The sequence below is a fragment of the Lagopus leucura genome, unplaced genomic scaffold (genome assembly GCF_019238085.1).
Source record: "Lagopus leucura isolate 7727_CA_CO unplaced genomic scaffold, USGS_WTPT01 Super-Scaffold_1, whole genome shotgun sequence".
NCBI lineage: Eukaryota > Metazoa > Chordata > Aves > Galliformes > Phasianidae > Lagopus > Lagopus leucura.
The window spans coordinates 31,150,477-31,174,011 of record NW_024962250.1 but is presented as its reverse complement, the minus strand read 5'-3'; the positions used below and the strand labels follow the sequence as shown (position 1 = coordinate 31,174,011).

At 43.4% G+C, this 23,535-nt stretch overlaps 1 protein-coding gene across 1 annotated transcript in view; it reads left to right on the top strand.

Moving 5' to 3' along the window:
- CCDC85C (coiled-coil domain containing 85C) overlaps window positions 1-23,535 on the top strand; it is a 101,202-nt gene that overhangs the window by 65,436 nt on the left and 12,231 nt on the right. Inside the window, exon 3 of the mRNA XM_042890046.1 lies at window positions 11,907-12,011. Coding sequence (XP_042745980.1) covers window positions 11,907-12,011 — 105 coding nt within the window. The remainder of the gene's footprint in view (window positions 1-11,906; window positions 12,012-23,535) is intronic.

Below are 23,535 nucleotides of genomic sequence, written 5' to 3'. Positions count from 1 at the left end.
TCCAAATATGTTTCTTGTGTATGGGTTTAAGTGACAACTTTATTTTCTCAAGTTCTAGTTAAGGTGTAATGAACAAGGACGTAAGCTCTCAGGAACGTTGGGTGTTGGCTGTGGAGAGCTTTGCAGGCATCCCTTTTGTTGTCTGAAATTCTCCAGGGAAGAAGCGTGCTGCATTCTGCTGTGTGCAGGGATTTAATCTGTTCCACAGCGTGTGTGAGAAGTCCTGTTTTTCCTCTGTCTTTGAGGAGAATGTCCTGGAGAGCTGAACATTCTGTTGCAGCCTTTGGTTAGGGAGATGAGGGAACCTTCCATATTACAGAAATACAAGCCCTGTGATGAGAGATCGTATTTACTTTTTGTTGCTGAGCTGAAAGTGTCCGAGTTGAAAATAAACCCCTTCAGCCACATCACAATGCCCCTTAAACTAAAAATGAATTGGTAATTATGTGCTTTTCCCTCAAGATTGGAGAAACCTATATTTAACAGCTTTGGGAGCTCCAAAGGTCAGTTCTGGGCAGTTTTGCGACTAATGCATGCGTTTTAGAGATAATAACAGTGATGAACTTTTGGCCATCATTAGGGTTATTATTTTATGTTTTCACATCGTTCTGTACAATGGTAAGAATTAAGCACTTACAACTAAAATTGCAAAATGTGTAGGCTTCATGGGCTTGTCCACTCTTCTCACTTCTTGCAATGAAGTCCTGTGCACTGTGGGCTTGGTGTGTCTCTGCTGATCCCAGTCCAGATTTTCCCTTCAGGGTGGGTATGCTGGAAGCATTTTCCTACTCAGAGAAGCCCAGGGCATGTTGCACACCTTGGCTTCAGAAAGCCCAGCTTGGAGGGAGGAGATACTCAGGGCAGCAGTGAGTGGCCAGACGTTTAACAATGAGATCCTGATGTTTCTTTGAGGAAAAATGCCAGGAGCTTTTGTGCTGAGCAGAAATAAGAAAAATTCTTCTCCTGGGAGGGGGCAACCCTGGGGAGTTACCAGGAACATCTGAATATTTAATTAAATCGCCACATAGACTTCAGTATTACCAGCACCTCAGCGGCTGCCTGCCTGCTGATGGGGATTGAGAGTATCCCTGGGAGACCCCTTCTTATGCCAAAACAAAATCCTGGAAATTGTGCTTAGCCTTCTTTTTAAGAAGCTGTATGCTTAGCCTGAGTTCTGTGCACTTGTGACAGGCATACACCCAGCAAGCAATTTCTGGCACATTGTTCTGAAAACGAGGAGGAGAAAATGGACCCCAGGACTTCAGGGAGCTGAGGGGTCAACAGTGCTACGCAGGATAAGGATGTAAATGGGGTTCCATGGAGTTTAGTTTCTTCCTGAAGAATGGAGGATGGAGGAGAGGAAGGAATTGCATGCAGTGTGCTGGCTGGCTATGGGAGAATCAGGCTGCAATTTCTTCTCTTGTTTTATGATCACCCTGTTGTGTGCCAAGCCTGCTGTTAACAGTTCTTGCTTGTGCACTTTTCTCAGGGCTGGGATCAGGTCCTCACACTGGGGCCTCTCCTTGAACCGCAGCTTCACAGGTTTGTTGTGAGGCTGTTACGTGTGCTGGGAGTGCTGTGTGTGCTCGCCACAATGGAGCAAAATTACAAACCTGTCTTATTTCCCCAATGCCTACCTGGTGTTTGTGTGCGAGAAGGATGAGGATAATTGCTTTAATTTGAAGTATCACAAGGGAAATAGGGTTTTTTGTAATGGAGAGCAAGTCAGATGTGAAAGCTTTCCAATGCACTTAGTCTCCATTTAAATTCAGAATGCTGAAGATGACATGCTCTGAGGTACTGTATTCTTATTCTCGTGCACTGTGTAAGTGTTTACCTGCACACTGATTTGAATTAATTAAAAAGAAGATGCACATTTGGGTCCTCATTCAAATATTCATTTCCAGTAAATGAGGACTGTCTACAGAATTCCACTCTCTTTGAGGTATAGCTTATACAGAACCACATTGTTATGAGTGTCTGCACTCACCAAAATTGGGAGATTCTGTATTGCTGTGGAATAGTGTATGAGAGAAACTTACACGGAGATCTTCCATGCCCCATTTGTTTCTGTTCTGGGTGAGCAAGAACACTGGGTTTAATGAGGCTCAGTTCAACCTCCAGCTGTGAAATGCAAGATTAGTCATATCCTGTGCTTAACCAGTTTTGTAACACTTTCCCCAGATTCCACTTTTTTCTGCTTATAAGGACAGGATTGGGAAAAAATGCTGTTAATTACAGTTAGATTGGGCTACGAAGTAACATTAGTTTGTGTCTTTATAGCATGTAGAGAGGTTCAAAGTACGCAGCTTCTCAGTGATCAGTCAGCCTGATAAAGACTGAAAAATGATTTTCAAAGAGAAACTAAGCATTGGTTGCAGAAGCTTAAAAACAGACTTCTGGAAGAAGTTCAGTGCTGAATTCTAGACCAAAAAAAAAAAAAAAAGGAAAAAAAAAAAAGACTTTAGCCAAAACTACATGTTTCCAGTTATGTTTTGCTTTTCTTAAAGTCAAAAATGTAAATCTAGAACTATGTAGCAGACTTTTAAAGACATTCAAACTATCTCATCAAAAATCAGACTTGTTTCAGCTGATTCTTCCCACCTGTTTCGCTTTGGTGCAAGAAAGTGGTTTGAATATTTGAATGATCCACCAGAAGAGAGGAGCTTGAGTTTCCATTCTGCCTTGAGCACTGCTTAGAAAGGAGAAATGGCCAGCAGAGTGCTTGGTTGCAGTGTTAGCTAAAGCCTGCAGGGGATTTAGGTCTTTGTTGTCCTCACTCCTAGCCCTTTTATTTGGTGGGATATGAAGAACTCCATCTGCAGAGCTTTGGCCAGGAGCTGCGGGGATTCCCTTTGGCCTCTAGCCTGGAGCGCAGCTGAGAAAAGAAAATGCAAGGTGCTATGAGGGCATGGTCCTGAGTTTGTTTATTTGAGTAATGCTACATCTACATGTACTCACACAGTGGAACTGGGGCAGCATTCCTTAACTTCTGCATCGATTTACTAACCAAGAGACTGATTTTGCTGCTAATGAGCCACGGATGGGCTCCATTAATCTGCAACTCCTAAACTTATTGCTTACAAGCCACAGGCCAGATGAGGGCTACGTGGAATGTCAATGCTTATAGCTCCATTTGGCATGTTAACTAGTGAGCTGCATTTCTATTTGGGTTATAGGCTGTACTGCGTGAATCTCAGTCCTTGTCCTCTCTTGAGCAAAGCCTGCCAGTTGTGTGATTATAATTATATACTGCAATTTGGTTTGAGCTGATTATCTGAGCCTCCAATGAGTTGTGGAGCTGATCTTTCTCTGCTGGTCAAAAAAAAGAGCAAAAAGATGCAGACACACTTGAATATTAACAGCATGCTGAAGTTCTCGCCTCAGTTGCTACAGAGAATGGAGGGGTTTAAAACTTGCACTGCTTTTATTGCTCATACTCCACTTTTTTTTTTCTGGTAGTGGTTTTACATAGTAAAATCTGCTAGGCCTCTTACTGACCATCTCTCCCAAAATGTTAGTTCCCCCAGTGGTAGAGAATTCCAGTGTGGTTTTTTTTTTAACCACTGAAGCAGATGAAATCTGTGGCTTTGCCCCTTCAACTTGTATGCCTGCAGTTCGTGATAATGAGGGAGAGAATCTGAGGATCAGTGGGAGTGGAATGCTGATTCCTGAGCTGTGTTTGTGACCTGTTGGTTGAGCACCAGAGAGGGAATTGGGAAACAGTGTGATCGGAACACCTTGGTCCTCCAAGGCCTTTACCACCAGCATAAGGAACGATCTCAGGGTGTGCTGTGTGGACAACAGGGATATGAGCCAGTGTAAAGGAATTTAATCTCTCCTGTTTCTGAAGGCTCGTATGACATGAAAGATGTTAAATAGTTTTAATCTCATTCCTTATTTTTTTTCTTGTTTGCAGAATCCTTAAGAAATCAAGCACGTTGATTTTTTTTTTTAATTGCTTTCTCATGTGTGTGGTTTCCAGCTTGCCTGATAAATGCCACTGGAGCTAATGGGACTCTTCATGTATACTTAAAGTCAGATGCGTGCTTTGCTGAGCTTATTTTTGCTTGAATGTCTTGTAGTGATAACAGCAATTACAGAGCTTTGATTCAATTATTACCTAGCTTCACACAGTGAAATTGCGCATCCCTCGACTTCCTGGTGCATGAGACCCTAAAACATTGACTGATGAGATAAAGGGGCAATCTTTGTGCTAGGCGATGCGATAGGAGATGTTCAGCAGTAGGATCAGCTGTTGTGTGCTCAGTCACCAGGTTCTCTGCTGACTTATTGCAGCATTTCTTTCACTTAGTTTGAGATGTGTTTCTGCTTTGCTGTACCTCAACAGTGTGAAGAGTTGCTCTGCTGGACTTTGGAGAACTTGGGTCAGGTTGTCCTTACAGACTGCTTTGTTCTGATAGTGCTGTTCAGCTCTTTGGGTCTTAAAATGTCGGTAGTTGTGAGTGAAAGCAAGGTGCTTGAACTTAGTCAGCTGTTTGGGGTCACCATGCTTAAAATCGGGTTAATAAGATGTTAATGTCTGTGCAGGTAATAATAGTTTCTGCAAGGCTTCATTCATTAATATGGGAAAATGGGGTTGAAGTTCAAATAGTTGTGTTATCTATGTCAAATGTTGCATGTAAGAACAGCTTACTTTGATCTGTGGTACTGACAGAAATTAATCCAAGATGATAAAGTATCTGTTTGTTTGTTTGTTTAAGGTTCTAAATGTCTGTATAATGTTCTTCTATTCCCTTCTAGCTGACTGACTGCAGCAGCTTGCCATGAAATTTCAGTAAGGTAGAGATTGCTGATGCATCCATAAACAACTTCTTGGATCTGGGGGCTGCCTCTTAATACTGGTGCTAGTTGTTTGGAGCTCTGGTTGCTTGTTCTTTCACATGCTAATATGGGCCATTTCTAGTTTTTAATCATCTGAATGTATTAAATATGCCTCTAATTATTTATTTCCATCCTGTACTTGTGCAAAAGATGTTTGTTAGTAAAATCTTGGGTTTTGACCAGCTACAAATCAAATTTACCCATGAGAGAAGTTGGTAAGTTTTGGGTAAATTGCTTCAGGAGCAGCATGTGTTAGGAATAAGAGGAAAAGATTTCGAGCTAAACCTTCCATTTAATTACCCTGTTGCAAACAATGGGTTGCTGAGTGACAAAATTGATGCAGTTTCAATTACTGGGACAATTATGGTGTAGAAAATTGTTGCCAGTGGGTTTAAGAATTTATACTGCAGTGACAAGCAAGTAATTCAGGTAATGGGCAGTACAGCAGTCCATAAAGATGAAGGCAGCCCAACTCACTGAGCTAAAATAAACCCTTCCTCCTTTTTTATAATCACAAAAATAACCAAAAGCCAAGGCTTCAGAAAAGGTTTTCATGAGAGTTTCCATCAAAGATTTATGGGCAGAAGTAGAATGCAAAGAATGTTTTTTTTTTTTTTCATGTGCACAGTTTCTCATATAGAGAACTCACCACATTGTAAGACCAGATTCTTATGGACATACATGGTTAGTATGGGGTGCTTGCTCTATAGTCAGGGACCAGTTTCACCATAATGCTCACACTAGAATCATAGAATCATTAAGGTAGAAAAAGACCTTTGAGATCCTCTGGTCCAAGCTCAGCCCACCCCCACGTGCCCACTAACAACATCTGTCAGTGCCACATCTCCACATTTCTTGAACACTCCAAGGATGGTGGCTCCCCTACCTCCCAGGGCAGCCTGTCAGTGCATTACTGCTGTTTCTGAGAAGAAATTTTTCCTAATACGCAACCTGAGCCTCTCCTGGTGCAACTTAAGGCTGTTACCTCTTGTAAACTACAGCTGAAGGGAATCCTGTGCTTTGTGAAAGAATGGAGTAGCCACTGAAAAATGGAAATTGCTTTTCTCTCTCTAAGAGCTGGGCGTTGTATGGCATAATAATTTGTCAGAAGAAAATCTAATGAACTGATATCAAAAAATGAATGTTATGTTACCAGTACTGAATTCATCACAATATTCCGTCTCCTTTAGTTGTGTTCAAGATGCTTAATTTCTGTAAAGTTATGTTTATCAGGGGAGAAATTCTTAATGAATTTGATGTGTATGTAATCTGCTATCTCTTGAACTTGGTACCGGTTGTAGGGAATGCTGATAGTCATAAAGCCCTTGAACTCACACTTCTCTGGGCTGTCTGCTGTTGGTGACTTGTGGGGTTGATCCCGCTCTTAGTACTGGACGTGTTTCCCTTTCCCTTCATTGAGGGACTTCCCAGAGGTAAGCAGAAAAGAGTTGGATGAGGCTTTGTGTGAAACCTGGTCTTTGAATTGGTGCTTAGTTTTCTTCTGCGTGGCATGGGGACAGGAGTGGAAGCTTTCACAGGGCTGAAGATTACAAATGAGTTAAGAAGTGACGCGAGCAGCATCTCCGGTGCTCAGCCATAGCCTCAGGTTCCAGCAGGACTGTCCCTCTTGGCTCTTGCTGCACTCTGGGAGGACGTGGGTCTCCAGCAGTCTAGCACCACATCACATCTGCCAAGCTCCTGTTTGGAGTTCTCAGAGGCACAGGGTGCTTGTGGGTGCACACCTGAGTTGCTACAAGGTGACCCCATGTTCCGGGAGAGAAGGGAAGCTGTGATTCTTAGTAAAGGCTTTATTATTTCCCTAGAGCACAGAGTCAAACTGATCATTTATGATTGCTCTTCCTTTTTTGACCTCTGTTCAGCCTTCAGCTGTAATGACTTAGTGAAAGGAGAAAATAGTGTTTTCAATTAAAGGCTACTTATGTAACGACCCTATTTTGAATGCTAATTCATGAATTACTGGAAGCTGACAGCGTCGCTTTTTAATTTTTCTCAGCCACTTCAGCACATAATTTTAATTGAAATCGTTCAGGGTTCTTTTGCTAATATCTTTCAGAGATGCTGAAAGTATCTGTCAAGTAAATTTCTGTCTCTTGCTGCATTTAACTTCTGTTGAGAACGGTCCATTTTGTCAGATCAAAGTGTTGCAGAATTAAATGCCTATCTTCTTTCTTTCCTCCCTTCCAGCAGAAGTAACACTGAAGTGTAACAGAAAAGATAATTTGTCTAACTTGTCTATAAGTTTTCAGTGCTTTATCTTCACAGTTGGTTCAACATGGCCATAGCAATGATCTGACTTTACTGGACAGAAACAGAAAGGAAAACAAATGTTTCTTCATAGTAACTTGACCTTAAAATACTGCGAGCACCATCCATCCTCTTGTGTTATTTGTGTTATTTTCAAATTGAATCACTCAGCACATCAGGTCAAAAAGTCAAAGGGTACCATTTCTTCTCCCTGATAGAAGAACGGAAGGCTTTGATTGGCACAAGTGTTTGCTGGTTTTTTTTTTTTTTTTTTTTTTTTTTAAATGTAATTCTAGGGCTTGCTAAGCACCTTCACTTCAAAGGTTTTAAATGAGAAATTACTTTGCGTGGAAAATACTTGCCACTTTCCACCCATGGCAGTCATCAAATTACTTCTATTTTCTAGGGAGACTGGAAGGTGGGTCTGCAGTTCATTTTTAATAAAAATATGGTTTCTTTGTTGTATTCTTTTCTCACTGACATGTGTAGGTAAAATTCTTCCCCTGCCAGGAGGGGCATATTTAGGTCCATCACTGTCTTAGCAGGGCTGACAAAGATTTCAGGCTTTGGTCCAATGGCAGTATATTCTGAGGTCAGTTCAAGTTCTGCCTAACTGAAAAATATAGCAATAAATGTCACATCCTTATTTCCAAATGATAAAGAGTTATTGTGTGGAGGACTGCTGTGGAGCTGTCGGTGGTATGCTGTCAGGGTGGTATGCAGGCTTCTTCCTATGCTCATCAGCTGGTAAGGGGAGGCAGCAATGTGCAGTGGCATTAGACCTAGGGGAGATGTTGCACTTCTGTACAGCTCTGAGATGTTTCTCTATTTCTTTTCCATTTCCTCTTTTTTTTTTTTCAGTTTTTATTTAAATGAAACAAGCGTTTGACAAAAAAAAAAAAACATCTCAGTAAAAGAGCAAGAGGTACTCCAGAGTCACCAGTGCCTGGTTGTTGGAATTTGCAGGGATAAGGGCATTTTGGGATGCACAAGTTGTAAATTTGAAAGGATTAAGACTGACTGTGTGCCTCATATCTCCTCCTGCAGTTTCCATTTCTTTTAGTGTCCCTCACCTCCCACTGCACCTCAGGCTAGAAAACATGCCCCCCAGAAGTTCCATCAGATGAGCACTCTCCTATGGAGAGTTTTAGTACAAATGAAAATTGTTTTGGTGATAAATTTATTGAAACCTCTCTGGAACAGGCTGCCCAGGGAGGTGGTGGAGTCACCAACCCTGGAAGTGTTCAAGAAATATTTAGATGTAGTACTGAGGGATGTGGTTTAATGGGAAATATTGGTGATAGGTGGATGATCAAACTGGATGATCTTAGAGGTCTTTTCCAAACTTGGTGATTCTATGAAACAGGAAGTGATTTTTTACCTGAAAGGCAATTTATTATAGGCACGTTGCACATTAATTGAGATAATCTCCAACAATGATGATAAACGGGGATGATCAGTGATTGTACTTTTAATGCTGTTCTGACTGGAAAAGCAATTTGGGCTCCACTTAGATCTCAGTAATGAAAACTGGGTAAAGTAATAAGAGATTTCATTTTGTGAATGAATTGACAATGCAAATACCAGGATTTTTAATTTATGCTTAAGTGGAGTAATGGCTACTCATTCTGATGCATCATTAGTCATATTGCTTTTTAATAAGGGTTTCACTTTCTTTTTCTGGTTAGCTCCACACTGATAGCCAAGTCCAATGAATGTGTAAATGTTTGAGAGGTCTGATAAATATGCATCACTACGCTATTTTAATTTAAAAAGAAGAAAAAGCAATTTTCCTTCTAAGGCCAAAAAAAAAAAAAAAAAAGAGCTTTTGCTTTTAGTTCAAGAAAAATAAATAGTGCAGAACTGTGACTGTTAAGTTGTTGCAAAAACATCTCAATGCAATTTGAAACACATTCTAGAAAGTGCAGAAGTAAAACTGCGTTGAGCGGAGTGCTCCTGAAAGGGACTGGCTGTCCTGCTGACAGCAATAGGAAAAGTAGGAAACCATACTGACAACAGGAGGAAAAAATGGTTCTTTGGTCATCTCCAACACAGATGAATAATGGAAAGCGATGATTTTTCTAGCCCTACTGAATTCACCCCATGCCCCATTCCTCTTCTGAGTATTTCTCTGTCCAGCCTTTTTGTTTCTTAAGATTTCTTTTCTATTCTTTGTTTGCTCCTCTTTTTTTTTTTTTCTTTTTTCCTTCCTACTCTTTAATTAAGGGCTCGTTTTGATGTTCATTGAACTTAGCGGGGATCTTTCCATCAAACTGAGTGCGTTAGATCAGATTCATCAGCATTAGTCGCTGAAACAACCTAACAATAGTTTTGTCACACAAATTCACTGTCGTAAATGGGATTTGTTTAAAAAAAAGCAATTGAACCAATCCATTAGGAACACTTGAGCAGAGTTTTGACTGTATCTGTGTATTTACCAACACAATTTGAATCAATTTAAGCCAAATTGGAATTAAAGCATACTTCTGCTTACAGGCAGGAGCACAGGTCAGTTAAATCAGTTTAAACTAGCATGATTTTAACCAAAGTGGTGGTGTGTGTTGACCAGAACTTGATCTGGTGTCATTGCTTCCTTTGCTGGCATTTTGACTTCCTATGCGGATGACCTGTAGTGTGTTGAAACACATGCTAGATCTAATATAGGCTAACCCCTTGAGATTTTGGGGCAAGAGGACAAGTTCCTGCGAGACAGAAGCAAATGAACGCCTCATCTCTTTTGCATGCCTGTTTCCACACTCCTATTTCCCACAAGCACATGGCATGCTGCATGTCTCATGCAGTTTGCAGAAATCTGAAGCAACGGGAATGAATTTGAGAGTCTAAATACCAACAAGGCAGAGCATGGAGCTGAGGTTTGCGATGTGTGGCCTTGGGGTCTCCAGTACATGGCTGTATCCTCACGTTTTCTCTGTGTTGGTTTCTGCTTCCTTTCCTGTGCCTGTGTGAGAGCCTGTTCATTCCAGAGACTGGGAAGGGTGTGAGAGGGGCGCACTGAAGGAGCAGGCAGCAGAGACCTCTCTTGGGATTGCTGCTCCTGGTGCCATAAGGAATGAAGAAGTGGCTGCATGGACAGTGGAAGCAGAACCAGCTGGGCTACAATCCTTTCAGTGTCACCACCAGGAAACTCTTACGTATGACATATCTGAGACATTACCAAGAAAACAAGGATCTGCTCCCCATCTTTCTTTCTAGCCTTCTACCCTTCCTTTGAAAGTATTTACCATGGTGAAGAGAACTCATTTTTGTTCTGGTGTTCTTGTGTACAGAAGGAGTTGGCTTCTTCTGCACTTTTTTTTTGGTTTTTTTTTTGTTCTGGGTTCTGTTGTGAAATGCAAACAAATTGTAGGCCTTGTAGATCCAAGGAATCCTGGACATCCCCTAAGCTAAAATCATGCCTCTATGTGAAATACAGCAGTTCCTAGTATGTCAGGTGATGGAGGGCTAGCATCCATTTCTCATGATGACTTTCTTGAGAACTGTCCTCCTCACAGCTTGTAAAATGAAAGAAATAGGATGTGTGGGTCAGAATGCTTGTGTGGGGGGGAAAAAAAAAAAAGACATTTTGAGATAAAAACAAAAGCTGAACTAGCACTAAGCAGACCATCTGGCTACAAGAAAAGGTTTCTGACACCAATAGAAAATGATGTACCCACTCTGAATGCATTGATTCTTCTCTGTACAATGGGAGCAAGAAACACAAAGACAAACTTTCCGTATTTCTGAGATCTGTATACAGCCACGGTCCCTGAAGCCTTGGTTATGGTCAGGCCTTTGGGGTTACTGAGGGTTTTCTTATATACAGTTGAGCTGATTTATGAGACTTGCTGTTAAATTTTATTGCACCAGTGGTTTTTCTTTGGTTCTTTTGAAGTGGAAAACATCATTTCTCCAGCAGATGCAAGTCAGAAGTCTTAATGGAACGTAAAAATCTAAAAGGTCATGCTTTTATGGCTTTAAAATGAGGGATAGTGCATTGCTTTATGCTCTTAAAAAAATGTAAAGTTAATGAGGATATTTATTGTTAATAAAAAGATATAATCTTCTCCCAGGTGCTTGATTTTGGCTACTTGTATGTTGATGATGTATGGGCGTGCTTTCTTAAAGGAGAAACTCCTCTTGTTTGAAGACCATCCCATTTCAGAACAACTGAGTGAGAGAACAGATAACATGAGGCAGATATTATTGTCCTGATGTTATTCAGCACTTCCCAACACCTGATGCTTCTTTTTGAGTGCAGTTGATTGCATCTATCTGCATGGTTTGTTGAGTCATGCTGACTACCTTTATTTACATGGCTCCACTTAAGTCTTGTGGTTGCAAGCTAATTTATAACCAAATAAGAAACTGTTGCTTTCACGCCCCTTTTGCAAGCTTAAATGAGTTACAATAGCACTGTTTACAAACTCTCATTGCTCTCCACCTGTGGGAGACTGGAATAGCTGATGTTGCTTTAAAAAGATCCAGAAAATATCTCCTGCTGGGTTTACGTCTTTGAAGGTGGTTCTAACTAGCACAAGCTTGGGTAAAATTAAAATGCCTTCTCACTCTGTCGTTTAGTGGTGTAGACTTCGAGAGTTTCACCTCCAGCTGCTTGCAAATGCTTTCTCTAGGTGTGGGCACGGGAACGGCTTGTATCATAATGGTCAGTTGAACTGTTGTTGCAGGGAGAAGTTATGGGAACAGCTGGTGATTGTGGGAAGAGGTAATGCAGAAGAAAGGAGATAAGTTTCATTCTTGCTAATACAGCCTGTCCCATTTTCTTTTTGTCTTTGCAGCAGTCCAGCACTGGGGATTTGAGGACTCTGAGGAAAGGGTTGTCCCCATACCACTCTGAGTCACAGCTGTCCTCACTGCCACAGTATCAAGATGCCCTGCAAAACGTAAGAGCCCTTTCTTTGTCTGTGTGTGTAAGAGCCAGAGCTTTCCTGAGGGGTGGGTATGACCTGCACGCAAGGATTCAGGGAGCAGCTCTCTCTGAAAGCTGGCCCTGGAGCCAGATAAAAGGTGCAGCTGTTGGGAGGATGGAGAGCCCCTGGAAATATTGAACTTTACCTCTTAAAATTTGGACTGATTAATTTTCCTGCTCAGATTTTTTGGCTGACGGTTACTGTTGTGCATGTTTTTAAGCAAGGGTGAGTCTTGTTACACCTGCCTCTCCTTCTTCATAAATATGCTTTATGTGCACTGCTAAGAAGCTCCTCTTAGGTGACATAAAAATTGTTTTGCCAATGCATAGTCAGGATTGCTTTAGTGATTAAGTTCTCAGGACTTTTGTTTCAGGTTTTTCTGTAGCACAAATGAGGTTTTATGTTTCCCAAGATTTGCCTGCGTTGCTTCTTCTCAGATGACAGAGGAATCTTGGTTAGAGGCATAGAAGGCTCTTGCAAGAGATAAATGCTGTGCTGCTGTGTCAGGGCTTCTCCCTGCTGCCCTGCAGTGCACAGATGACCATTGTCCAGATGTTTGCCCTGGTGCCTGAGACACCACCTGTGTTGCTGACAGTTGTATTTCGGCTGCCCACTAGGGTAAAAGTCATTAAGTCATTCTGTATATCAGCATTCCTCTTACATCTGTAAACAAGAAGGGTGGAGGAAATAATAATTTAGGGAAGACTTCTTAAGTAAAACTCCATTCAGTGTGAGAACCCAGAATGAATGAAGAACCTTCATGTAAAAAAAAATAAATAAAATCCAAACAAGACAAAACCATGTAAACGAAGTGGGAGTTCGAATATCCTCTTTTCTTTTTTCCCCATGTAGCAGTCAGGGAACTTTACAAAGAGATCACAGTTGTTTTGTCCTGGTGGCTGTGTGGGTACTGCCATTCATCACTGCTCACTAGAGCCCAGTGCTTCCTTCTGCTTTCCTCCATGACCTGGGAGGAAGTGTCAACTCCTGTCAATGTCTATAGGAAGGGCCAGGTGCTGTGTGACACCTTCACCCATCCTTGGTAGTATACTGCCTTCTTTGGGGACAGGTGATCAAACAGCTCTGAATCCATGTTGTCTGGAATACTATGTAGCCATTTTTAAATTTTATTCCTGCTGAAATCCTTTGGCTTTAGGTCTTGATATAGAATCATAGAATTGTTTGAGTTGGAAGGGACCCTAAAAGGTAATCTAGTCCAACTCTCCTGCAGTGAACAGGGATGCCTACCACTCAGTCAGGTGCTTGGAGCCCTGTCCAGCCTGACCTTGAGTGTCTCCAAGGCCAAAGCATCTATCATCTCTTTAGGCAACTTGTTCCAGTACCTCACCACCCTTATAAAAACTTTTTCCTTGTATCCAGTCTAAATCTCTCCTCTTTTAGTTTGAATCCATTTCCCCTTGTACTGTATGTGTTTCCTTTGTGGCTCAACCGTATGGATGCACAGCACTTTAAATGAGCTATTGCACTCTGATCTGATGTGCTGTAGGAAATTGCTCCATAGGAGTCTCAGATTGGTGGCTGGAGAGCACAGAGAAGGTAAAACTTATCCAGCACGGAGGTTTTCTGGAGTTTTAATAGTACCCAGCAGGGGTTATCGATGTGAAGTTCTGTTTGTTGACATTGTTTAAGGAGCCTGCATTGCACGTTCATATGGACCCACCTGTGGTTAGTGAGAGGTAACAGGCATTACCTATCAGTGCAGCTATGGATCAGGATTGGGATCCTCCCATGACCGTGTGTAGCTTCTTTCATCTCTCCGCACCTCCTTTTTTCCCTTAAAGGGACTGGGTGGGAAATGACCCACTCTGTAACATGATTTTCAGGCGTTTCTTTATCACTAAGCTCAATAGTGCTAAGTGCTCCAGGATCCTCCAGAGATGCATACTAAAAGGCAGTGTTTAATTTTTGGAACGCTATGGCATTGCTGGAGAGTTCATCTAATAATTGCTGGCTACATTTCTGACTAGGGAGAATGAATGAGGGGGAAAGGAAATTCCCCATCCACACGAGGCTGTTATTTTGTTACTGCTAATCACATTTCAGCAGCTCATTTGCTGAGGGACAGAGTCTCGGTTTCTAGTTTCTGGAGCATTCAATATCTCTGTAGAAAAGCTGAGGATGAATGCTGGGGCATGGCTCAGAATTGCATCCTTTCTCTGATCCTTTTGCTGTCTGCCTCCTCTGCGGTGTTGCAACAGCCTGTGCAAATGTGCAGCCCCTGAACTGGTTCATATTCCTGCCCGCTGCCCTGTGGCCATGCCAGGCACATGTTGGTGCTCAGGGATGTGAGGGCAACCTGAAGGCTACTCATGCTCCTGTGGGTAGAGGTCTTCACATTGGGTAAGCTCATATATCAGCTGCCTGGAGGAGCCACGAATCCACATTGACATGAACCACCAGTAAGGGTGAACCAGCTTGTTGTTGGCGATTGGAACTAGCTTAGCTGATTGAGATTTAAAATGTACTAGCACTGATAATTTGATTTTAACAAGACTCCTTCCTTGAGTGGAAATAACTGTAGATTTTTGTAATGGAAATGTTATGTTTACTGAGCTAGGGATGCCGGAATGGCCTGTGCTGATAATGAGAGAGACAACTGGCAGCAAACAACTGAGTAAACAGTGAAGGATGTGTGGTTTGCATCAGGACCAGGAGGTCTGCGCTGTGATAAGGCCACAGCACAGATGGCTCATCCTTAGAATTGTTCCCTGATAAGGGAAGGATGGCAGCAAGGTTACACCATGGAGGTGCCATTGTGCTTCCTTTTGTTCTAAAGGGGTGGCTTAGATAAGGTACCCAAAATGAGGGAAAGAACACAACAGGCAGCAGCTTCCTCGAATTTATGAGGGTGAGTAAGCAAGACTGAGATAAAGATCAGCCCATAACAACCATTCACTCGTGAAGCTTGTAAAATATCTGTCCAAAAAACCAGTTCTCTGCCATCAATGGGGAGGAATGCCAGAGCTGTCATTAAGACAGCTGGTGTCCCTTGTCCTCTGTGTCACACAGTGACCCTGAGCACGCACCTCTTGGTGAGTGAGTGTGAGTTTGTAGTTGTGTGCTGCTCATGGCATTTGTCTCTAGTGACTGTTTCTTTCAAAGAACAAAACCCAGATCTGAGTCTGAGCTCAGGCTGTGCAGCAGCTTTCTGCTCACCTCAGCTCCTGCTGCCTGTCGGACTAATTCCCTTAATTTCCACCGCACTGTCACTACCAGCCACGTTTGTGCTTTGCAAAGATGCTTCTGAGGTGAGTATTCCATTTACCATATGGCACGTACATTGAGATAAAAACAAACCCAAATATTGATGGTGTGGAGGTGTAAGGAGAAGCCGTTGGATGAGGTGGAAGTGGATGACAAAGGCTCTTTGGCTGATGTGTTGGTTGCCTGCTGCGCCTGCGGTACATGGCTTAATGGGCATGGTGATGATGTGTTGATGATTGGACTAGATGATCTTAGAAGTATGTCTAACCTTAATGATTCTATAATTCTGTTATTTGGCAGAGGCAGCGAGAGATACGCAGTAGCTAAACTGGGCCCCTTCTGGCAGCCCTGTATTCTTCTAGCTGGAACAGTGATGATCTCAGTCCTCTGATGCACCTGTTGGGTCAGAGGAATAACAAGAACATGACTCAATCTCTCTTCTCCACTCCCTGCAGAGAAAATAGAACATTTATCCTGCAACAGCCTTCAATCAGTGGAGATCAGGGGCAGTGCAGCTGTGGCCCAAGCCTGGTGCTGGTGGAGGCCACCCAAAGCAGGGCTGCTTGTCCCCACTGGAGCCTGTGTGGGAGTAAATCCATTCATCTCTGGGAGCAAAACCAGACTGGCTCCTTACAGCTGACTTTGCTTTTAAAATAAGACTGAGACAGCCGAAGATGACAGTTCATGTCGTGTGAGGGCTGGGGTCTGGGAGCAGCACCCAGAGGAACCCTATGGTCCTCGTGGCTCCCACTGGTGTGTGCTGGGCACATCCTGCTGGGGCCATTGTTTGCCTTCCTGTGGCCAGACTGCCTGTGTAGACAGGGGAAACAAAGGCAGAGGGCAACTTCTTCCTGCTGCCTGCGCCAGTACCGGGGAGCAGACAAAGGCAGAGATTCATGGTAGCCGTTCTGCCACTGCAACAACAGCAGTGGTGAAAGGGAAAATGAAATGAAAGGTTTGTGGGGAGAGTGGCAGAATTTGCAGCCTGAGGAGGGCTATTGTGAAACTTCAGAGCGTATAGTGAGAGACTGAGGACAAGCCAGTGCATTTTTAATGGCCCTTCATCAACTGCTATTCTGGTGCACCTGAGCAGCGTGTGGCTTTTTCCCTACAGCAGCCAACCAGCACAAAGTTAGACAATGTCAAAGTTTGGGGGTTTGATGAGGAAAAGAGGCGCTGACAGTCTGTATTCGTCATCCACTGTTACAGGTAACCACAGAAGATGGGAAAAATTCATGTTTTGATGATCTGCTGTAGATCAGCACATTCATTACTGCATCTGTTAGTATGGAGCCAGCAGTGGGTCTGAGATAAATACTGTGGTCTGTAGACCCTCACTTTCCCCAGACTTCAGAGAGAACTGCTTCACCAGCAGTGGCAGAGCAGCCACATGAGGTGCAGCCCTGGTGGGGTGCTACATGGCCATGAGGGACAAGAGGTGTCTGATGTGTGCCGTTCTCTGCCCACCTGAACCTTTTCAGCAGGGCCACCCCAAACTAGGTGTGCTTCAGAACTGGGAATGTCTTAATATTATTCGGTGTTTACGTCTGCGATGGAATGGGCTTCATCTTTTTTTACTAAAATAGCTAGCACCTCTCCAAATACTCATGCTAATAGTGCCCCTGTGAGTCAGCTGCAGTTAGTGCACTTTGTCCATGGGTACAGCAGGACTACTTCTGTCTGTAGCGTTTTTGTTTGTTTGTATAGGTAGTTACAGGCTGAAACCACTCGGAATCTGACTTGTCAGTAATGGATACCTGGCTGGGGGAGCAGCTGAAGCTGGCAGTGAGGCTTTCTGGTGTCATGCACTGCTTGCAGCTCTGCAGCAAACCTGTTGCAAACCCAAAGGGCAGCAACTCGGTTCTTTTTCTGCTCCTGGAGGAAGTTGTCCCAGCAGCTTGGATTCACTGAAGAGTTTTGCAGGGCTGGAGCTGTGCTCCCACCATTAGAATTTCCTTTCCAGCTTGTAGATGAGACCCACTTGCAAACAATGTCCTGACTTTGTTTATTAGGACTCTGGCAGTCCCTGGAAGCCTTCCTTCCCTTGCATGCCCCAGCACAGCCCATGCAGTGTGGCATGTCTCCTGGGGAGAACAGCTCTTATGTTGTTTAGTGTCCTCGATGTTCTGCTCAGAAATCAGCGGAACAGTAAAGTTGTTTCTCTGTTAATCAAAAGAGCATTGGGTAAGCATGTTGGGTTACCCAGGTGGATTCCCGTGAACCTGATGAGATGGCTGAACTGGGCAGACAGAGCCCTGCTCTGTGTGGTGCCAAGGATTAATTCATGGACTTGAATAACTGCATGACCAGATGCTCTCTATGATTAAAGGGAGCAAATGAAGTAATACCAAAGGAGATTAGCCACTGCAGTAGCGTCCCTCCATGTGATAGGAAGGATGCTATGCAGAGCACTAGTGGCTCCTGCCCTCACGCCTGTGGCCTGGATGGTGCTGTGCTAGGGAGCTGGTGTCTTTCCGCACAGCATCCTGCTTGTTTCTTCTCATGTGACTGGCAGCAAGATGTCAAAATAGATCATCTGCCACCAGGTGCACTGGGCATTCAGTGCATGTGGGTGCTCCTGGGCTGTGGACGGGGTGTCTCATGCTCAGGTAACAGAGCAGGGGCTTTGAAGGAAAATGCCACTCTGGAGTGGGGTCGTCTTGGAGCCATGAGGCAGGCTCACTCTGTTGGAGCTCTTAGCCCTTCTGCAGCATCACAGTGGCAGATGAAGGGATGTGAGGCCCCAGAGCATCACGTGCCCAGGGCTGGAGCTGGCTGTGAAGACTTCCGGTATTTTGCCAGGCTCTGCCTGCTGCTTATGACATGCCTGTGGGCACATTGCTATGTTGCCTTGTCCCTCAACAGCTCCCAGTTTACAGAGCAGTGTCGACACCTTGATTTATGTACAGCACCTGGATGGTGATGAGTGCTGAAGAAGGGCCCAAGCTTAATTTAAACCTGGTTAAGTAGGCTGCAAACAAAACCACTGTGAGATAAATCTTTGTGCCTGGGAATTTTATTGTGAGTTATCTGGCAGTGCCTGCCTATAATGTAATTCTCCTTGTTCTGTCTCGGCAATAAAAACTTCTGATATGATTCCATTTAGCTGTAATGTTGTCTGAGATATGCCATTAGAACACTGTGGCGCGTGTAATCAAATTTGAACCCTAAATGTCTGCTTGTTTTTTTGAAATCATAGACAAAAATTAATAGAAAGCAAGAAGAAGATGTGAGATTCAGAAGCATTAGCGTTTGCTTGCATGCCACACTTTGCTCTGAAGCATTCTCCGTGTCTGGGCTGTGACTGCTGGTGAAGCAAAATCAGCATGCTGTTTTCCTCTGGGTTTTAAAGTTTAGCTCCCTTTTCACAGTCTTTCTGCAGATCAGGAACAGCTCTCTTGGAGCTGAGGTAGGAAAGGATGTCATTAAAACATAGAATGTCATTGAGGAGAAGGAGATTGAAAACTGATGTCAGGACCAAGGTCTTGTGCTTTTTCCAATCTCTGGAGGAATCAAGAAGAAATTGTTTATTGCAATTTCGCTGTTCGTTTTTGAGATTTCTAACCGACAACCCATAAAAGAACAGACACCTGTTATCACCAGTTAGGCTCTTTTCTTCTTGGATTCCAGAGAATCTATTATAAGAAATGTACGTATTTTAAGCCTTATTTTGCCTCTGTGGAGGTGTGTCATTACTAGGAGTTCCCAGTGTGCGCTTTTATAGTCTTATTAATTTTGTTCCTCCAAACACGTAGGAATGGAGTATCGACCACAGTGCTTTTCAGCATCTGAGCTGGACCACATCCCATGCAACTACACACACCCAGCAAGGACTCATTAGGCGGCTTGGTCTTAGGCACCAGCAGTGCCATCACGGCTCGATGTGCAGAAGCAGATGTTTTCAGCAGCTGCATTTAAGGTCTCTTCATTTTTTGGTGTCTGATTAAAAAGGATCTTTAGCATTATTTGTTGCCTTTGAATTTTCTTTCTCACACCAGCACTGTTACTTCACTGATGCTCTTTGGGTTCTGGACAGGGGCAGTACTTTGGGGCTGCTTTTATTCAGTTTGTTTTCTTTGCTTTTGTAGATTTGAGTCTGCCACCAGATCATGCACAATTTGTTGCAAGTAGAGAAAGAGAGGATTTATCTCATGTGCAAAGCATCCTCCCTCAAGGGTCCTCTGACACAGGAGGCTGCAGAGTTCCTTTTCTCTTTTCTTAGCCTAGACAGCTGAACTGTGCATCTCCTTTCAGGCGTCAAGCTTGAATCATAAGCCCTGTAGGCAGGGCTCCAGTGAAAATTTTCTGAGGGAGTCTGAAACAGAATTGGGCTTTTTTAGTGATTTGGACACATACAGCATAAAGCTGTAATGTAATGAGCTCTGGCAAGTAAATTGGTCCCATCACAGATGCCAGCAAATGTCTTGTGCTGGTCTGCTTGAAATGGAGGAGTAGGTGAGGGCTAAAAGGGAGATGCGTTCAGTGATGCTTCAGTATTGCTCTATATGTAGGGGTGGCAGAGGAGGAGCTCTCGTCATGGTTTTCCAATTGGAAGGAGGCTGGATTCTTGAGTACTCAGGATGTTTCTCCCATGAGGTAGGTGGGAAAGCCTCTCCAGGAGTCTTGTATGACCCTGCAGTCCCGACAGCAGGGACAAGGTTGTATTCAGATAGGTCACAAGCAGTTTGACAGCCTCTCTTTCCCTGGGATTGGCAATGAGTCCTTTTGCTTGTGAAGACTTGGAGAAGGGCCTCTAGTTCTTAAGAGGAGCAGTGGCCAACAAACACTGTGCTTAGCAAAGATATTTCCTCCAAGGAACTCTATGATGCAACCACTCTTGAGGTTGGCATTCTCCCTGCTGGGCAGCCCTTTTGTTTTGTTTAGTTTTGATAATGTTAACTGTGGCTTTGGTCGAAGCAGAAGAGACATGCAATGTAATTCTACTCAGGTGACCGTTGGAAGCCACAGTGTAGATGTAATTTTCTTTCTATGTTACAAGTTCCTTGTATAACTGGTGAGTTAGATGAGCTAACTTCTAGTCTTGTTGCTGTTGCCGTAAGCCTGGAGCAACCCCAAAGCCAGAGAGAATAAGAAACTTTGCCTTTTGAAATGAAACAGCTTCTTGTTAGTTGGTTCAACTTCAAGAGAAGCAAACTAGAGAAACAGTCAATATCGTATTTGTCAATAGCTTCATTGTGAGTGCATGGCATTTTCATTACTTCTGAGTTTATTTAGCACCATTATTTTACAAAATTGTGTGACATGTTGGCCACATAATGGAAGATGAAAAGTGTACTGTCCCTGAACTACTGAATGCTGTAAAAACCTAGCAAGTGGAAAGGCTGTCTAAGACTGGGAGTGCATGTCTAACAGGACCGGACAGAGAGAAGAAGTTTAGAGTGTTGCATACCCCTAGGCCCTCAGTATTACTTTTTGCCTATATGGACAATTCTTGCTTCTTAGGATGTAACCAGATTAACCTTGCTATTATTGCCCCTCAGGATGCTGAGTCAGTTGTGTTCCCATGGCTTTGATAATGTCAGCTTTAAGGAAGAGGAAGGGCATAGATTTCTGCAGTGATAGAAGTGCTCAGAGTAGCTGAAGTGGAGTGCAACCATGTTGATTCTTACTTGCATTTTCCAAATGTGTCTGTTTTAGACATGAGGAATCTCTTCCATCAGTGATTTCAGCTACTGCCTTAATGCTTACTTCCTGAGTCTTCCTCCTCCATCCTGCCCTCCTGCCCTCCTTCCAGTCTCCTATCTCTGGTTCTCCCTCCCTTGCATTACATCTCAACTGCTTTCCTGTTGGGTAAAATGCACATCCTCCTTTTTCTTCCTGTTCCCTCCCTCCTCTCCCACTGCTGGCAGTTTTCCAGTTCAGCAACCTTGACCTTATCTCCAATTCCTTCCATTTCCTCCCCTCCAGCTAACACTATTGGTGAACTCTGCTCGTTTTCTTCTCCTCCATCCTCCAAAGGCTGGCCATACATCCTGCCGGGTATGTTGTCATTTCTTTCCTTGCTTACCACAGCTCCTTTCTTTTCTGGCCTCCTTCATGTTTGTCCCAGTGCAGGAAGCTGATAGGAATTTGGCTAAAACTTTTTTGTGAACCACACTGAAATGAGTGGGAGTTGAGCACCCCTAAACACCTTTATAATGACTCTTATGTCTGGAAAGAGCCTTCTGTGAGGGTATGACTACACAACAAAATTTCAGTGTAATGATAAACGTTAAGGTATCTGTAGTGGTGTGGAGTATTTTCTGGCAGCTTGTGGGTATTTTTACCCAGTGCATCTTACAGCTGCAGAGGGCAGAGATATTGGTGAGGTCCTTGTTCACTCCTCTCCATTTTTTGTATGCGTGTTTGGCTTTTGATAGAAATGGACTCTCATTTCAGCAGTGGGAATGCTGCAAGCCTGTGTCATGTTTTTTTTCTGAACTCTCTCATGCAAGTCTCTGTCATTGCATGCAGCAATTTGGATGTCCGTTTTTGTTTACAGGCTTTTCTTCTGGCTTCCAACCTAAAGATGAAGAATCATGCCTGCTTTACAAATAATGTTATCTTGTACTGAGACTCCAGCAGCAAGGATTGGGCATTCCTCCATTGTTGCATTAATCTTTAAGATTAATTTTCTCTTCTTCAGTCAAATTCTCTACTTGCATTCAGGTGGAGTTCAGCTGATTGCATTTGCCAAATTTCAGCCACTCCAATCCAAAGGGCACCGACCCATTGAGCATTTTTGTGTGATCCAATCTATCCAACACATTACTGTGCTTGCAGGATTGCTTTTATCATGTTAGTATAGTAATCAGCGAAGTATGATCAAACTCTTTAGAAAAAAGCATTTCTCTCTAATCATTCTGGTTTCATTAGTATTCTGTAATAATTTTGAGGGTGATTATGATCATGGAGATGCTTTGTAGCTCATTAGTGGCTTCGTTTCTGTGAGGAGAAGCTGCTGCTGCCTGTCATACAGGGGACCTTGTGTTCTGCTCTCGTTTTGTCACAGAAATGTATTTGCAGTGTTGTTAGATGCTCTATCCAGATGAATTTCTTTTACTTTTTCTGATTACTTTCAACTCAGAACAAATTCTGGTTGTTGCACCAATTGGTATTTCCTGTGTTGCTTCTAAAGGGGGCTGTGGAGAAAGATCTTTATCAAGTATGGTTCATGGCCACAAACTCCCGAATTTTCTGCTTTCAGTTGTTGTGATCTTGGTTGTTAATGGGAGGAAGACAGCTTTCACTCCGAGGTCAGAGGAGTTATGCAAGTATCAATGCCTGTGACCTCTGTGGGAGGCTGACTCTGCGTTTACCAGCTCTGAGAGAAATATGCAGCTTTAAGGCACAGCTGTAACCTGGCTGGACTCTGCCCCTGATGCTCCCTCCCCAGGCTCTGCCTTTTCTGTGTAACTTTTGGGGCTTGCCAGATGCTGAGAATGTGTCCCCAGGTGGCCATAGAGCTGCAGTGAGCTGTGTCCCTGTGCCAGCAAGCATCTGGCCTGGGAGCATCCTGTGGTTGCCATGCTTCATCAGTCTGTGAAATCTCCTTGGAGAGTTACTGAGGAGTTACTAAGTCTGATTTTCCCTTTTCTGAGATGCCTGCCTCTCAGAAGGAAGGTGTTATGTCACCAACAGCTCAGTTCATGAAGGTCAGTTGGGTAAGTGGCTGTTGGTTTACGTGGGCTAAGCACAGACCAGTGGCTTAGGCTTGAAAGGCTCCATGCTCTTCCTGCTGTTCTTGTCCGTGGCCTTTTTTTTCCTAGTGCAAACTGTTTGGAAGCGTGAGATGTGACAAAGTGCCCCTCCTTGGGTCCTCCTTTCTGGCATGGCTCGCTTGCTGGCCTTGGCTTGGAAGGCGAAGCAGTGATGTGCAGCGTAAAACACACAGTGTGGAAAAGATGGTAATGGAGTGCCTCACATATTGCATGCAGAAGCATTCCTGCCATGGTGCTACATACCACTCTGCCATCCTAATTTGCTTTCACAGGCTTCAGTATAATCATTCTTTGTATTTCCTAAGGGATGTGAAGACTAAATATGAGTTTGGTCAATGGTTTCATTGTTGATTTCTTCCAGTGCTATAAAGCAAGTACAGAATATTAGCGACAGGCAGGGCACATCTCATTCTCATTATGTTTCATACAATCCAAGATGGATGTCTTTATCAAAAGTGCTTACGAGGCTGTTTGAGCAGGAGAAATCTTTTGTAAAATGTTGTTTTGGGATCTTTCCCAATGGGATCTTTCGTGCAAGAGAACTGGCCAGC